Genomic DNA, 16,941 nt, shown 5'->3' with positions numbered 1-16,941 from the left:
GGTGTCGTTATGGAGTGAGAATGCGCGTCGAGATGGTCGAGATGGTCGAGGTGGTCGAGATGGTCTAGATGGTATGTGGCTTGAGATAAGGAGAGAACGACAAGGCGACAACGCTGTGCCATGCTGCAAGCATGTGAATGGGCTCTTTGATCGCCCGACAGCAGCAGGATGAGGCTGGCCGGTAACCGGTCGGCTGTTCGGCCCGCATCGCAGTTGCGATCTCAACCAGGAGCAGCTGGCGTCCTCCAGAATATGTACCTGGTGCGCGCTGTTTTAGTGTGCTGCATCGTCATTCTGACGTGTGCAAGCACTCATGTGACAGCAGACGGCGTCCATTTTGCGGCCTCAAATGGTGCGTTGTTTTGCGCCTCATCAGCTCGGAAACTGGGTTTGAGGCGGGAGATGCTTGCCAAATATTTCCCTCGCGTCTAGCAAAAAAAAGGGGGTGAGGGGGGTGGCGGGGGAAGGGGAGCCTCCCTCAACAACAACAACCCTGGTGCACTCAGCACCTTATCTGACAACCATGCTTGTGTTTGTGGCATTTGGGTTCCCCACCCCTTGCAGAGGAGGAGTTTGACACCTATCTTTCAGCGCTTGAGGACGTGGAGGCTGAAACTACCTGCACGCTCGATTTTCACCCCAACCTTGCCGCCATCCACATTTTGAAGGCGGACCTGACAATTGCTTGCAATTTTCAGCTCAACACGACCAATGTCACGCTCGTGCAGCCCCATGCGAACAGCAGCCTCACCCTCACAGGCACCCGTATCTGGTTACAAGGCGTGCGCTTGGAAGCTGCTAGCATTGCGCTGCTGGTGTCACGACACAATGCCCAGGTCGTCATTAAGGACTCTCATATTTCGGGCACCGATGGTACGTTGCTGATTCGCTCTTGGCTCCGTGCTCGTTTGGGATGAGAGGCCAGCCGGGGACTCAATGTAATCATTGCGGCCGGCCCTGAGTGACATTATCGGTCCTCACACGCTCGACCATCTCACACATGCATGGGACTTGCAGTTGCCATCATGGTAATGGCCCAAAACTCCATCGTCGCGCTGTATAACAGCGCTCTCTTCGCCTCGGATGCCGCGCTGAGCTTGGCCACCAATGGAACTTTGACTGTCGAACATACATCCATCGCAAGCATGTTGGGGATCGTCTCACCCTTTGGGGCCGCACGATCTTTGGAGATCATCCACAGCCATATCACGGCTTGCTTGGCAATCCGCGGAGCGGCCAACCACCTGCTCCTCGCTGACTCTTCTGTTTCCCTAGCCGACTCTGCTCTCGACTGTCACACAGCGGGGTTAATTTACCTGGACAAACCCGCTCGTACTGTCAATGTGAGCCGCAATGAGATCGAACTTGGCAACGCCTCTGCAGTCACACGGGTGGTGGGTGTCATCCACCTGCTTGATGCCACCAATGTGAGCGTTTACAACAACACCTTCCTTGCCACCCCTCAAAGCACGCAATTGGATTATTGGGTGTTTATTCTCAACGGCACACGTGCCGTCGTGGCTCAAAACACTTTCAATGGTGGAGGCGGTCTCATCTATACCCAATTTCTCTCTCACGTCATGGTGGAGGACAACTTTGCCTCACTTCAAGTGCACTGGCGCATTTACACCCACGGCTGTCTCATGATCGACAGTCGTGTCCTACTGCTCACTCGAAATATTCTCGACCTGGTGACTGGCAGTCGCGGCGTTTACGCCACCTGTTCCCAGTGCTTGGCCGTCGATAACACCATCAATTTTGCCCTGGCCAACGGCTCTTCGATACCAAATACCGCACGCCTGGCCGTGCTGGGCTTTGGTCAAAGCACAGACGATGAGCCTGGCCATGGCCTTTGTCAAAACAACCACATTATTGCCTCTTTCCGGCTTCAGCACGCCATTGACATCCGCCAGAGTCATGCCAACTGGACGGTAGTGGACAATACCGCCATGACCATTGTCGACAATGTGCCAAATGTCGTGGAGCATTACGGCATCTATTTCGAGGGAGGTGCGCTGCATAGCTTGCGCAATACCTTCAGCTACTATGGTTTGGGCATTGTCGTGGTCCAATGCAACACGGCTGTTTTTGAAAGCAACATCGTGCTCGGAAGTTTTGTGGCAGTCTGGCTCGATTTCGCAGCCTTGCACGCTGTGCTCGGAGGGGCCACAGATCCTCGCACGCAGGCCAATTGGCTTGAGGCCAGCAACACTGGTATTCGCGCCGGCGGTGCAAATGCTACCCTATATGACAACACGCTTGCTGGAAACCCAGACACGGTACTGAGAGTGGATGGTGCCGTCCGTGTGCATTGGCTCGACCCTTTGAATATCGCGGACGTTGTCTTGTTTAGCCTGGGCCATGGGTGCGAACGCCAGGCCCAACTCCTGGTCACGGCTCTTGACGTCAGATTTGCGGGCACCACGAGTATAGCAAGAGCTAATGCCGCGATAGAGGACGGCTGTCCAAGTACACAGCTGACCATGCGTGGCTCTCCTGACCGGCCCATTCGGCTTCGAAACGCCGTCTTGATGCTGGTGCTGCTGCTTGATAAAAGCAATATAGATCTAAGCTGGGTCGAAATGTCGTCCCCTTCCCCTGACTGGAACTTTTACGTGGGGGGCGATCAAAGTCGCGTGACTCTGCACGACGTACACATTACTCGTGGACATCTCGTTGTGGCCGCGCAGGCGCCGGTTATCTCCAACCTCGTACTCGTGGATGCGCAGGAGCGATTTGCTTTCATGCTGACTGCATCCGATGCCCAGCTTGAGAACGTGAGCATCGTCAACGCCACTCAAAATGGCATAGCGATCTATGGCGCAGCCCCCGACACTCTGAATACTCTTGCAAACGTTCGCGTAGCAAACGCCAATTTGAATGGGACATTCCTCTCCTTTGTGCATCACTCGGGCGATTTGCACCTGAGCAACTTCACAGCCAACGCCGGCTTGAGTACAAACGCGACGCTCTACGCCGCGAATGTGGTCATTGACGCCCTCGTGCCGATCGAGTTGCTCGGCGAAGCAAAGCTGACCCTATCAGGCCGCGTGCAATTGACTTCAGCGACAGTTGCAATCAAGACTTGCAACCCCCTCCAAATCAAGAATTCGGACCTGTGGGTGGATGCACCGCTGTTGTTAGGCCAGAACACCACCTGCACCACGGCCGTAGCGGCCAACATAACCTCCTCGCGCGTGACTTTAATCCAAGGTGGATTATACGATGCACGCTTTACACCAACCGTGTCCAACAGCACGCTTCGTTACCGGAACGCATCCCTGGGAGCAGATTTATGCATCGGCCTGGATGGGACGGACACCGTCGAAGTACCCTATCAACGTTTTTCTGACATTTGGCCATGTCCATCTGCTGTGCTGGTCAAGCCCGTGCGTTGTCAGAACGGCTCTGCCTGGACCGATGACGATGCCAATTGCGTTGTGTTTGCCGGTACGTCTCATAGGTTTTCATCCTCAACCTTTGCATCCCAGTGCTGTCGCCTGACCAGTCCGTGTTGTCCGCACTCAATGCCATGTAGGCACCACAACAGAGTTTTCTTTTGCAAGCCCAAAGTTCAATCTTGCGTCTAGCGCCTTTGTCAACCTGAGCCTTGTCGCCTGCGAATGCCAGTACAGCGGTAGCTGTGACCCGCCTTGGCCAACGTGCTGGGTTGCGCCGATCGTAGCTGACGCAAGCTATCCACCCTCTGAGGAAGAATGTGCGCGCCATCTTGCCCTCCGTGGCACTGTGGACAAACTATTTGCGCAGCATCTAGACGCCACGTGCACTATCGACGCCATGGTCGCCGTGCACAACGCCGCAGCCAGCTTCAAGTCGCTCTTCGACCACAGTCTGACTTTGCAAGGTCGACCAGATTGGACACGCCTCCACGATGTGCTGCACAAGGTCGTTGAGGTCACCGACACCAGCGGACAGCTTGCAATCACTGGCCCCAGCGATTTGGCATTTGTCATGCCGTTATTCGGTCAATACTCGCTTCCCAACTTGCGCCTCAGTGAGCGAAGCCTGGTCGTTTTGCCCTTGGAACCCGGATTCTATCGCTTTTATTTGTTGTTTCAGCGTGCTTGGGACATGACGTGCGGTGCTGAGATACCCGCTTCAGGCCAACACAATCCACAGCAGGTACGGGCGTTGCTTTGGAAGGGGGGGGGGGGGGGGTGTTGAGCAAGCAGATGGGTGAGCCAGACTTTGAGGCTGTGCGCGAGGTACGCTAGCGTGCTATACACCATCATCTGCTCATCGTGGGTCATATCCATGCTCGTGGGGTCGTTGTTTACTAGGCTGGTTTCTCTCAATGCGTCACTGTGGTGAATGCCTCGGGCATTGTCTGTCCACGGCTGCAGAACTGCGCCGGCATGCCAGACGCGGAATGCATACTTGCTTGCGAAAATTCGGGCGTTCCAGTCACCGCCGTCTGCATGAATCAAAGCTGGCATGTCTCTGATATGTCAGCAGGAGCGCAAGCGCCTTGCAGCGCCTCGCTGCTCTCAACTGAGGACGTCAATTCCTCTACCTTCAACGCTTCGAGCATTGTGCCCGGTCTTAGGACGCTGCTGCCTCACATTGGGAACTCGGACGCTTTGAGTCTCTTGGCAAGCCTAGACACGTACACGACACGTGTGTACTACACGAGCCCAGACGCCGTGGCTGTCGGAGTGAGTGTCTTTCCTACACAGGGAAACGGTGTTTTGCAGATCCGCTACGAAACCCAGTCTGGGGATCGGCTTCTCGTCAATGGTCAAACACTGGAGCACGATCATGACGATGTGTTTTTGTACCCAATCTCTGCCAACGTACCAGAGCTGCGTATTGCCTTGGTGCGCACAGATACGCTCACCATCCCTCGCATCTTCGTGCGTCAAAACCGGTTGTCCGATCCGACGCTCTGTTTTCAGTTGACCGACTGCATGCCCGCCTCTTTGGATGTGTGCCACATTACGCCGGTTGACTCGTTACTCTTTGCGCCAGTATACATGGTCCGTCGCTTTGATCCCAGAAATGTCGTGCTTCTGACTTTTGAAAGCTGGCTTGATTGTGCGCGCGCGCTGCAAGAAAATGGGAAGGATGGTCTTGTGCTGCCCCGAGGTGAAGCTACACTGCTGGACTTGGGCGGGGCGCAACGTGTGACTACGGAATGGCATGAAAGCTGCGAGCCGGTATTGGGGTCGGCATTTGATGTCGCTTTCAAAAACTTCAACGCACACGGGCATCTGGATTGCCCTTTCACGTACTTTGGCTTTGACTGCATAGCTGATTGTGGTGAAGGTTACGTCGCAAGTACGTTACGTCGTGGGCCTTTTTACTGACAAAACTTGGACCACGCTGCAACCGCTCTGATTGTTGCGTCTCACCGCCATGCTTCGAGCCCATAGGTCAAAATAGCTTGCGATATTTTTGTGATCGTGGGCATTGGCGCTGGCACACGGACAAAGTGCCCACTTGCGAGCGGGTAGTTATGCAGGACATGGATCGAAACGACGTCAATAGCCTCCCGCCAATTCCTGCCGTCTGGAATTTTAGCCTTCAACAGCTGCCTTTTATGCCGGACGCTTTGCTCCAGCGCGACCCATTCTATTTGGATGGACTTTTCAACGCCAGCACACGGATGTCCACCTGGCAGTGGCAACGACACTCCTTAAGCCTGCATGCTGTGGTCGATGGCAATAAGGTGCCGTTCTCTGCCACAATGCCGTGGGTGTTTCCCGCGGTAATTCGAGCTCAGACTGTCATCACCAACACCACTCTCTTGGCAGCCCAGGCCGTGGGCCTCTCCTTTCGCACCACACACCGCGTTGTACTCGTCGTGGATGGCCTGCGGGTGGATGTGCCCAAGGACTCGAGCACGTTTAATTTTCGCTGGGTCTTCTTGCCTCACAACCCAACAACAACCCAACGCGACATCACAGCGTATGTGATTATCGATGAGCCTGAGAACGTGGGCGTTGACTTGGTCTTCAATTGGATGTCTTGGCCATTGGCAAACTGGTCCACTGCGTTGGCAGCACCCCTGCTGTGTCGCTTCTTCCCTGGCAACGGATGCGGTGCCTTCAATCCACAATTCTGCTTTGCTCCCATTGCGAACAGTTATGTCCTGGACACCGGCAGTGGGGCCCAGGGCCGCTACTGGATTACAAACACCACCATGGACTCCGTGGCTTTGATCTTGGCCAATCCAGCGACTTACATACCGAACGCCTCAGCGACTGAGTTTGCTCAGTGCCAACCCCTCGATGACTTTCGCTCCTTTCAGCCTGCCGTCAGCTGCTTTGCCCAGCGAAACGTCGCGGCCCTCTGCCCTGGTCAGCTGGTGGAGACCCCAGACAAGCAGCTGCGACTCGACTTTGACTGTGTTTCTGGGGATGGCAACATTCGTTGCGAAGATGACGGTGCCACGTTGACCAACACAACACTGCAGTCAAATGTAAGTTTACCTGTTGATTTTCTAATTGTTACTGTTAAGATTGTTGTGATTGTTGTTTTAGCCAGCGTTGTGTGACTCCACCGTCGTTTTCGTGCGCATATAGGTGTGCTGGCCAACGGCTGAAAGTACTGGTCGTGCTTGCTTTCTCAATGGCACGAGCGGCACTTTTTGTGGTTCATGGAACAGCCAATCTCTACTTGATCCACTTGAGCTGCAGTCTTGTGCACCAAATTTAGGCTTTGGATCGATACAGACGGTCAGCCTCAACGATACCATCATGTCCACCGTCACCCCAAGGGCCAGTATGTCCACGTCTTTCGCACCCACAACAATTAGCTCGCAATCAACCACCTTGGAAACAACTAAAGCCAGCCGGCCGCAAGTGGGCTCGACCTTTGACCCCATGCCAGCCCGCTCTACTTCGGGCATGGAGCCTGCCATCATGGGCACCATTGTTGCCGTCATTGCACTCGTTATACTTGGCTTGCTCTTGGTCAACTGGCGACGCCGGCGAGGAAGATTTGAGCATGGGCCGACTGCCCGTTACAAGCCGGATCCAAGTCTATTGCCTGTTCCAGCCGCCATCTTGGATGAGGTCTGGTGATATTGTTGTTTTGTGTACCATGAGCACCGTGCTTCTGCGAATGGGCGGCTTGTGTCTGTGAGGGCACGGCGTCTTAGTCTTCCTCGTCTCTGTGTTTTGTTTTTCTTTGTCCTTCGGTGCTCGACAAGCGGGGCTACATCTTGTTGCTCGCTCATGAATGCGGTGTGCTTGTGCAACATCATGACGTAGGTGGAGGAGCGCCTTCGTCTGGAGTATGGGCAGTTGCTGGCGCTCGCTGACTTGCACCGCGCGTACCCAGATGAGATATCTGAGCCCTTGCGCTTGCTTGGTCAGGGCATGTACGGCGAGGTGCAACTCTGTGCCTTCAAACCCGTCTCAGAACGACGCCCTGCCTCGCAGCGCGCGGATGCGGTACCGGTGGGCGAGGCGGCGGTGAAGACGGCCAAACTAAATACCCTGATGATGACGAGTGCGGACGGTGAATTAACCCCCATGGCCCGACGCGTGGTGACACAGTTTTTGCTGGAGGCACGCGTGCTGGGCGCGTTGCAACATCCAAACATTGTGACTGTGCAAGCGTTGCAAGATGAATACTTTCCCGTTCAGCTTGTGATGGAATTTTGCGAGGGTGGTGATTTGCTTACCATGTTGCGAACGAGTCGGGCGGCTGCGTTTCCCTGCGGTCTGGCCCTGGCCTATACGGACATGGCATGGCAAATTGCCTCCGCCGTGGAGTATCTCCATGAACAGCTTTGCATTCATCGCGATCTGGCTTGCCGCAAGTATGTTGCACGGTTACTTGAACATCATAAACGAGGCACCCGGGGTGGGAGATGGTGCATGAGGGTGGCGCACCTGGTCGAAAGCTCTTTTGCGATGTGTGTGCTAATCAAGATGCGCGGCTATTTTCTTGCAGCGTTCTTCACACGCAGACCAGCAGCAGAATGTGGACCAATTGTGGAAGGTTGCTGAAACTGGCCGACCTGGGCTTGGCACGAGGCGTGCAGAATGAAAGCGCATACTACAAGGTGAGGCGTGCGGGCGTGGGGTCCCTTTATTGGGAACTATGTGCTTCTGCTTGTTTTTTGGCGGACCCCCCGTCGCGAAGACCAGCTCCTCACTGCGTACACGTGTGCTGATGAGTAGAAACAATCAGACGATCGTGTCCCCTTGCGCTGGCAAGATCCACAAGCCGTGAAGAGTCGCAAGTATACGACCAAGTCCGATGTCTTTTCCTTTGGCGTAGGTTTGGTGTTGTCTTTCGTTTTGAAGTGCTATTTGTTCTTTGTTGCCCCGAAGCCGGAGTCGGGGATGTTGGGTCTCTGAAACACTTGCTGAGGGGGGTCCAACAGTACAACGAACAGAGCTCTGGAATCGGCTCATGTCGTGCAATGGCTTGGCGCTAGGTGGTGTTATTTGAAGTATTTTCGGGTGGTGAGGTGCCTTACAAGGAATTGGCAGCCGTCGAGGCTCTTCAGGCTGTCTCCAATGGATTGCGCTTATCGCGGCCGAGCAACAAGCAAATGCCCGACGACATCTATGATCTCATGCGAAAATGTATGGTCAAAGAGATAGAACGCCGCCCGGCTATGGTACAGGTGCGGGAACAATTGGGTCGGGCCGTCATCCAACAAGGAGGCCGTTTGCCCCAAAGTCCTCCGGGTTACGTGGCCAATTTGGCGCTTGATGTCCAAGACTTTGAAGAGACTGAACTGTAAACACGAGCCACATTCGTATGATAACCTAGACTCAATAATCGATTCGGTATCATTTGAATGCAATTATGGTACGGCATGGATAGAGGATTAATTGAATGGTCAGGTCAGCCTGATTGAGAAGAGGCAGGGATGCAAAAAAAAATTTTGATGCGCCTCAAACTCGCTTCGTGATGGTTCAGATCGCTCGCACCGATGTAGAGCCCCGATGGAAGTTGGACGCTGCGGCATCCGAGTGAATATTGTGCTATCAGCCCACTTTATCCATGCTTTTTTTTTTGTTCATAACATCGTGGCCCGCGATGCTCCTTGCTGTCTACAACATCAAAACCTTCAATCCTCTTCCGAATACCATCGGAGCATCAGGGGCCCAAAAAATGCCTCAAAAATTCATGGAAAATGCGCATAAAAAGTGAGTCATAATAAAAATGATGACAACACTCAAAAGCGGACCAAATGTCGTGACATGTAGCAACACCCGGATGCTCGTATGTAAGTCAAGGCAGACGGGGTTGAGGAGAGAAGAGGAGAGTTGAGGAGGAGAAGAGGAGAGTCGAGGAGGAGAAGAGGAGAGTAGAGGAGGGAAGAGGAGAGTAGAGGAGGAGAAGAGGAGAGGAGGAGAGGGAAGAGAGACAGAGAGAGCACCGGCAACAAAGGCAGGCGCGCACAAGTATTTCAAGGCCACGGAATCGCGGAGCGGCAATTTTATTTTATTTTTTTTTGTATCATTTTCAGTTTGTTCTTCTTTTTGCAATTGTCGCAATGAGGGTGCTGTTGTTGGGAGGTCTGGCCTTGTTGGCTTTGGCAGCGGGTACGTAGTTTGCTTTGGGATTGCAGGGCAGTAAAAAGCGTGTGCTTGTGTGTGAGTGTGCGCGCTCGAGGCGGGGCATCGGATCGGACTGGCTGGGTTTGCTTTGCGGATGTCCTTGAAACTGACGTCAATATCGACGACGCTGACAGCGCTGGAGCCCGAGTTGACGGTTCAGAATGGCGATCTGATCTTGCAGGGCGATCAGATCCTGTTGCGCACCGCCAGTGACGAGTCGGGCGTGCTGGTGGACACTTTGATCAACAAGGTAAGCGCTGCTGCTCACACGCTGTTCGACGCGCTATTCCTGTAACCGCTGACTTTGCCCGATGTTTAGGTTCAATCGATGGAGCAGGCGCTAACCGAACTCTCGCAGGCGCAGCAGTCTCTAGCTGCCAAAGGTATGTAGAACAAGCTTACCCCATGTGCTTTTTCTGTCAGGCCTTTGGCAAGCAAGCAAGCGCACACGCCACAGGCCCAATCTCACCACTCTACATAATGCCTTCTTGGTTAATTGTTCAACCGATATCATCATCCCATTCGCCTAGATGAGCTGCAGGCACTCAATGATACCGTGCAGGGTTTGGCCGATGAGCTCGCTGACAGTCATGCTGGCTTGAACAGCAGCTTTGCTTTGCAGTTGACCGCACTGGGTGCGCGCACACAAGCTCTTGAGCTGGGTTGGGCAGGCCTGCAAACAAACATCTCGGCGCTGGTTGATGACCTGGCAGGCCTTGACTCTCGTGTCCATGATCTGGAAGCGACCATACCATCGATCCACGCCAATATCTCCGAACTCGCTGCCGTTGCGCAGATCATGGCCAATGAATCGGCCAGACTGCAAGCCAACATCTCTCTTGCGCTCGATGGCTTGGCAGACCAGGACAGCATCGCCGCAGCAGAGCGGACAGAGCTGCAGCAAGGTCTGGCTGCGCTGGAAGGTCTGGTGGAAGATTTGGCAGCAAAGGTCGATACTGTGGCTTTTGGTTCAATCGGTGACTCCGCCGCGTTTCCGGCTGCCTCTTGCGAAGCCATCTTGGCCGTGCATCCTGACTCCGAGTCGGGATACTATTGGATCCAGCCCAAGCTTGGCGTTGCGTACAACGTCTTCTGTCTCATGGATGTGGAGGAGGGTGGTTGGGTTCAGGTGCTGTCCATGTATGGTGATACCTACGTCTCGCTGACCGATACCAACCACAAGGTCCTTTGCAACGACACGTCACAGCCATGCTTTGCCGGTGTGGCCACGGCCACACCAGACATCATGCCTATGGCCACCTCAATTCTCATGACCGACATGAACAATGTGCCCTTTCTCTTTGCTGAGTTTGAGGTGATGGGCGAGTATTGGCGTCATATCCAGCCTTCGTCATCGCTTTATGTACGGCCAAGACCTTTCTTCCTCTGCCTGTGCCGTTGAACCCTTGAACTTGCCATTTGGATGGTCGCATCTCATGTGCCGGCGCCTTGTGTAGGAGGGGGTCAGAGTGCGCTATCCCAAAGGCCCGATGAGCTCCCTGGGCTGGCTGCCGATTGATACCAACGTGAGCCTACCTCCTCCTTGTGTCGATGGAGGGAGCTCAAATCGCTCGCCACAAGGCACGGACCGCTCCTCACCACGCTGCCCGTGGTGTTTGTAGTCGGCATTCCATTGGGGGCATCGAACCATGCCCACCTCCTTTAGCACAACCTTGAATAAGTGCGCAGACGTGCATGCGTGCTGGATGCATACAACGGACGCTGAAGATCGGCCTTTTTATGGTGATTACTGTCCTCCTGATGAAGCCGCAATCAGGTGAGTTTTTTTTTTGAACTGGGCGCACTCAACGGTATGATCAAGGCTATTATTGTAATAAAAACTCGCTGCCGTGCGTTCATCACATTGGTGTTTGGAACGACTAGTTATTGTCCTGCGTACGACCCCTTGTATACGTTTCCGGCCGAGGCGCACCGCCACGGCTCCATGGACTATAAGATTTTTGTGCGTTATCAGCCAGCCACTTTTCATACCCTGGGTGCGACGCCGGCCAACCCAGCACGCAGCTGTGACCAGATCTACCAGCTCGTACCCAATGCCGCCTCAGGCATGTACTACATTCAGCCCGCCAACACAGTCTATCAGGTATGACAGCTGCTGTTGCTTCATTGCTCATCCAAGAAAGAAGAATGTGCAAAGGAACGTGGTTTGCTCATCCACCACCTCACATCATCTGTGTCTCGCTGGACTTACTTGTCCTTGTCACAAAGAACTTTTGCTTGATGGGCGTGCAGTCAAAGGGTTGGACGCTGGTGCTGAGCAATGTGAGTTACGATCTTTCGTGTGTGGGAATGTGTTTGAAATGGCGTGCCAGCGCACTCTAATTCCAATAGTTTGATGCTCTCCGCCCGGGCTTATTCTTGTGTTTTGTGTTTTGACTCTCTTCCTCTTGCTTCTTCTTGCTTCGCAGACTGGAGGCGCTATGCAGCGTTTGAGGCAGAGTAGCCGCACGGTCTTGTGCATGGATGCTCAAGACTCTTGCTACACCGGCGCCTCTGTTGCCATCCCAGATGTCATGCCAGCAGCAGAATACATTCTGTACACGGACGCCGAGTTTACACCGTTCTTGTTTGCCAAATTTACTATGGTGGGAGACTATTGGGCCAAGCTTTTAACAAATGCAGCGCAATCGGTGTCTGTGGAGTATCCCGTTGGTCCCATGAACGTGCTTGGTGCAGTTGACATTGAGTTGTCTGCCAACTTTGAATGGGGTCACCGGTACGTGCGTGCCTCAGGTGCTGGTGGTGAACTGGTGATGAACTCGGCTGAGTATTGGCCGAATCCGTTTTCGACCCCACTTTTTTGCCCATGACCAGTCGAGACACACGATCTGACTTTGCGTTCGGCGGTCTAGAAACCAGTTTGGTCCCGAACTTGGGACATGCGATAGAGTACATACATGCTGGTGAGCTTCATACTTTACTCTCTGAAAATAGCTGCGCTTGTACGCAGCTGAAGATTTGGCAGGACGGATCAGTGCCGCTCATTCTATCCGTGCGGCTTTGTCGTGTTGTCTTGCTCTGCGGCTGCGATTGCCTCTGGCTTTAGGGAGGACGCGGCCAATGGCGACCGGCCCTTTGCGGGCGATCATTGTGGGTCTGCGTAAGTCACGGCCTGGACATTTTTTGCAAAACCGTCCTTATGCAAAGATGAAGCGCAGAGGCTATCAGTCTCTGGTACAGCTGACCATTTATTCTTCTGGCGCTTCGAGTGGTTTGCAGACAAGACCCCGCGTACTGCCCGGCATACAGTCCACCATATGACTTTCCGAGTACTGCCACACGTGGAGGCAGCATGAAGTTTTTCAAGTTTGTTGTGCATTAATTGCGTGCATGTGACTTGATCTTGAACAAGGACACCGGGTTGTGAGGAGACACGAGTTGTCCGCCGCTTTGGCCGTTGCCAGCATCTGGTGGTGGTGGCTGAATTGTCAGCATTGACTTGGTATGTGGGCGTTTCAAGATTTGGTATTGTTTTGGTCCGAAAAAACATTGTCAACCAATTTATTCTTCGTTCGCAAGCAAGCTTGGCTGGGCACTATGGCTGGGTAGCGAAAAAGGGCAGCCGCTGGCCAAGTGAGACATGAGATCCGATGCATGCATTGGATGCGTCGATAAGCAAAGCAGCCACGGTGCCGTGGTGGCCACGATAACTCTGTTGGTGAGCGCTGCATTCACATTTCTTTTTTGACTTTCAACATCACGACTGATTGAGAGCAGCGACCGTTAAAGACCCCAAGCTTAAAGTCGCCGTTACATCATCATCTCTCACACCTGTAACAAGGGTCACACCGAAATAACAAGCCAATAAGCTGGTCCACATCCCACAGTTCACCACACCCTCGCATCACACCCACCCAACAGTGTGGCACCAGTCATGCCTCTATGAGAGAATAGCTAACAGGAACAACAAGCAAAGAGACAAAAAAAAAAAACCGCGCTGGCGCCCAAACGTTAAATGACACATAACGATCACGACCATTCTTACCACAGTTACAACGAGAAGGAGAAGGAGAACGATCGCGCGCGCCCAGTTTGAGTTTCCGTTAGTCTCCCAGTCCCGACTGCTTCTCTTGGCACCGCACCCTTTCTCTCCCCCACCCACACACATCACACACGCATACACACACCACACACTCACAATAGACAAAAAAAAAACCGTCATTGACTGACTGTGGCTGTGGTGGTATCTTGCTACAACAATCCGCCTCCACCTCTTTCCCTTCGCCACTTCTTCTCCCCACATCGACCCCTCGATTCTTGTTCCAGCGCCACTTTTCTTTTGCTTTCTTCTTTGTCTGTGCTTTTGCGTCGAAGCCTGCTCGGCCTTCTTGCCTCCCGCGCTTGTGTTGTTGGTGCCTGGCGCGCCACCGCCAAAACCACCGCGCGCGTGGTTGCGCCTTGTATGAAGGATTCTTCTTCTCTTCCGTTGGCTTTCTTTGTTTGACTTGTTCTTTTGGCGTCGCCAACGCGACTTTCAGCGGCCGACCCACCAACGGCCGTTGAACTTGGTGCCTCCACCGTCGCGTCCCACCGCCGCTTGACCTGCCACTGCCCACCGAATGCGATCCAACTCGCGGCGGTTGGCATTACCCCAGTTCCTCCATCATCATCATCATCATCATCAACCCACTCGTTCTTGAGTCGGCTCAACAGTGCGCTGGGTGCAACAGCCGCCATAACGGCAGCGCCCTTTTCCCCCGCTTCCTCAACCAACCTGCACCAGGTATACTGCCAACTCTCGTCTTGTTGCTCACAAAGATAACCCCGGTTCAAGCATGCTGGTGCATCCTCTCTTCGGTGCTGCCCGTGGCTGGTCGTGTCTCGCTTTTTTTTTTTCTTTGTCTGGCAACAGAACTGCCGTTACAATCTCAGCCGCAACACACCCAACCACAATGCTCGCGCCTTTAGTGGCTCGGAACAACCCGAACCCAAGCTGACTCGCCATTGCTTCCCCATGTTATCTTGGTCTGGTGTCTGTAGCTCTGCTGCCGCTGCCATTGGCTTTCAGATCTTTGGCATGGCTGACAAGCGTCCCAAGAAGGGTTTGACGGTAGGTTTGACTTTGCGCTGAGAAAGGCAGACGCGCTGCCATTTATTTTGTTTTCTTTGGCAGCGCAATACTTTACACCAACATTCTCCTCGCTTTGTTCATCGTTGCGAAATGCTGCGCCTTGGTGCTTCCTTGAATGATAGTCTGGATCAACCAAGGGCAACTGGACCACAGAGGTGAGTTCTGTCTTTGCTTTCTGTTGTGCTTATGTTGTGCAAGCGATGCCATTTACGATGTGGCTAGCGACGGCGCTTGGCGCCAGCGCCAAAACTGTGGGTTTTTCTGTTGTGTGTGTGTGTGTGTGTGTACGTCATGATATTTGCCGTCCATGATCTGGCGCCAGCGCCATTTTTTTTTGACTTTTGTAGATGACGTCGCTTTTCAGTATCGTGTTTTTTTGGTCATCTCATGCACACGTCTGTTTTTGCTGTAGGAGGACGAGCTGGTTGTGCGTTTGGTCAAGCAATATGGCGCGAAGAAGTGGTCTCAGATTGCCCAGCACTTGCCCGGTCGTGTTGGCAAGCAATGTCGCGAGCGGTGGGTCACGGCGCGTCTGTTACATAAAAGCCTTTGCCAACCGTCTCCACCTTGCCTACCTTGCTTGATATCCACCCTCATCCTTCATCCTTCTTGTGCTGCCTGAATAATGCAGTTGGCACAACCATCTGAATCCGGACATCAACAAAGCCCCCTGGTCCACGTTTGAAGATGAAACGCTCTTGCAGGCTCACCGAGACCTTGGCAATAAATGGGCCGAAATTGCGAAACTCTTGCCAGGGCGCACGGACAACGCCATTAAAAACCGCTGGAACTCCACTATGCGGCGCCGCGAGACCAAGCGGCATCATTCTGCCCCACCGACAGGCAGTTTGCCCGATACCCCGCTGACGCCGGGCCCTGACTATGTTTCCTCGCCCTCGCCGGTTGCAAGCAAGTCTGGGGCTGCCTCCAATCGAGCATCTCCGGCCAAGCCAAAGGCCGCCACTGATGATGAAAGCGCTGCACTCAGCGCCAACGACGTGACACCCCGAACTAGCGGCAAACGAGCACATGCCTCGCCCATGACCATCTCGGGTGCCAGCATGGGCTCGCCGCCCCGCACACCCGCCACGCAAGCCGGCGTCTCCACACCAGCCACTGGTGCCTCTGGTCGCAGCTCCAGCGCTCTTCTCTCTCCCTACACACCTCACAAGTACTGCTACCAGCCCTTGCTGGAGGAGCCGCAAGACTTGAACGACTTTGGTGTGAGCCCACTGCAAACAACGCCGCGTAAACGTATACACTATGACCAAGAGCCTCCACACCTCGACGCCAACTCGGATCGCACCCTCAATGCCGACGAAGATACTGCCGCCGCCAATGCTTTACTCCGTACGTCTCGTCTGGTCCATGCCACACGTTCATGTGTGCCGCTTCCAACGGGCTTTTGGTTCTCATTCTTGTCGCTTTCTGATACCTCATTTCCTTGTTCACCCCGATCGCTTGGTGTAGAGGTGTCGCAATCCAAGTTGATCGACACCGATGACGCGCAGGCAACCATGCATGAACAATTGCGCGAGAGCACGGATGATTTCAATCACATCGTCTTCCCCAATACACCAAAAGCCAAGGACCTCTTGAAGACGCCACAACATTCAAAAGCCTCTCCTTCTCCCTCTCGGTTCCTCAACTTTTCTTCTCCGCGCCAGTCAAGTTCAAACCCGCGTGTCAATCTGTACAGCCGCTTCCAGGACGCCGAGAACACCAATGGAAATGCCGCCAGCAGCACATCCAACAAGCCCACCCTCAGCTCTCTGGCTTCGAATCAACCATCCCCTCGCATCAATGTCAAGAAATGCCTCTATTCTGCGAATTCTGCGAAGCCTCGTCCCGTGGCCGTGGATCCCTCCTCAGCGCCCATCAGCTATCCTAGCATGATGTCCTCGCCGCGCACCAGCAATCGGCGCTTTGGCAACGTCTCTCCCTGGCGTTCTCCATCACGTCTCTCCCCCTCGGACGCCCCGGCGTTTCAGCTTACCATTGGGATGTATGGTTGCCTTTCTTCTGGAGGCAGCGCAGAGGTCAACGAAACGATGGAGAAATTGTTGAACAAAGGTCTGTGAGGTTCCATGCCACAGGGCACGCAGTCGCGTGTCTTGCGTCGCTTCTCTTATTTCCCTCACTCTCAACAGCATGTTGTCTGAGCCGAGGTGTTGTTTTCACTTCTCTGTGTGAGCCTGGATAAGAGGGTTGATTGTTGACTGTTTTTTTGTTTTTTTTGGGCGTGCTTTTGTCTGGCTCTTTTTGACCAGTGTTTGGATATTCTTCCCCCCCCCCCCCCCC

General features: G+C 53.9%; 2 protein-coding genes across 2 annotated transcripts; both read left to right on the top strand.

Annotated features, from left to right (window-relative positions):
• Window positions 1-168: 168 nt before the first annotated feature.
• Window positions 169-8,779, top strand: MONBRDRAFT_37892 (uncharacterized protein; the record flags this gene model as incomplete). The annotated part of the gene is made up of 10 exons (XM_001747571.1): window positions 169-352; window positions 565-873; window positions 1,018-3,450; window positions 3,509-4,143; window positions 4,365-5,298; window positions 5,394-6,442; window positions 7,236-7,789; window positions 7,924-8,035; window positions 8,154-8,249; window positions 8,414-8,779. The coding sequence occupies 10 exons, from the start codon at window positions 169-171 to the stop codon at window positions 8,723-8,725; spliced, it is 6,618 nt and encodes a 2,205-aa protein (XP_001747623.1). The 3' UTR covers window positions 8,726-8,779.
• A 705-nt stretch (window positions 8,780-9,484) lies between these two features.
• Window positions 9,485-16,925, top strand: MONBRDRAFT_33265 (uncharacterized protein; the record flags this gene model as incomplete). The annotated part of the gene is made up of 18 exons (XM_001747570.1): window positions 9,485-9,533; window positions 9,683-9,798; window positions 9,868-9,931; window positions 10,079-10,183; window positions 10,262-10,911; window positions 11,006-11,074; window positions 11,238-11,325; window positions 11,567-11,652; window positions 11,978-12,285; window positions 12,422-12,472; window positions 12,616-12,669; window positions 14,223-14,292; window positions 14,422-14,525; window positions 14,550-14,619; window positions 14,763-14,795; window positions 15,053-15,156; window positions 15,272-15,990; window positions 16,111-16,925. The coding sequence occupies 18 exons, from the start codon at window positions 9,485-9,487 to the stop codon at window positions 16,719-16,721; spliced, it is 3,351 nt and encodes a 1,116-aa protein (XP_001747622.1). The 3' UTR covers window positions 16,722-16,925.
• Window positions 16,926-16,941: the final 16 nt, after the last annotated feature.

Source organism: Monosiga brevicollis, genomic scaffold (genome assembly GCF_000002865.3).
Source record: "Monosiga brevicollis MX1 MONBRscaffold_17 genomic scaffold, whole genome shotgun sequence".
Lineage (NCBI taxonomy): Eukaryota > Choanoflagellata > Craspedida > Salpingoecidae > Monosiga > Monosiga brevicollis.
Note: the sequence above shows the minus strand (reverse complement) of the source record. Positions and strands in the feature narration are given on the sequence as shown.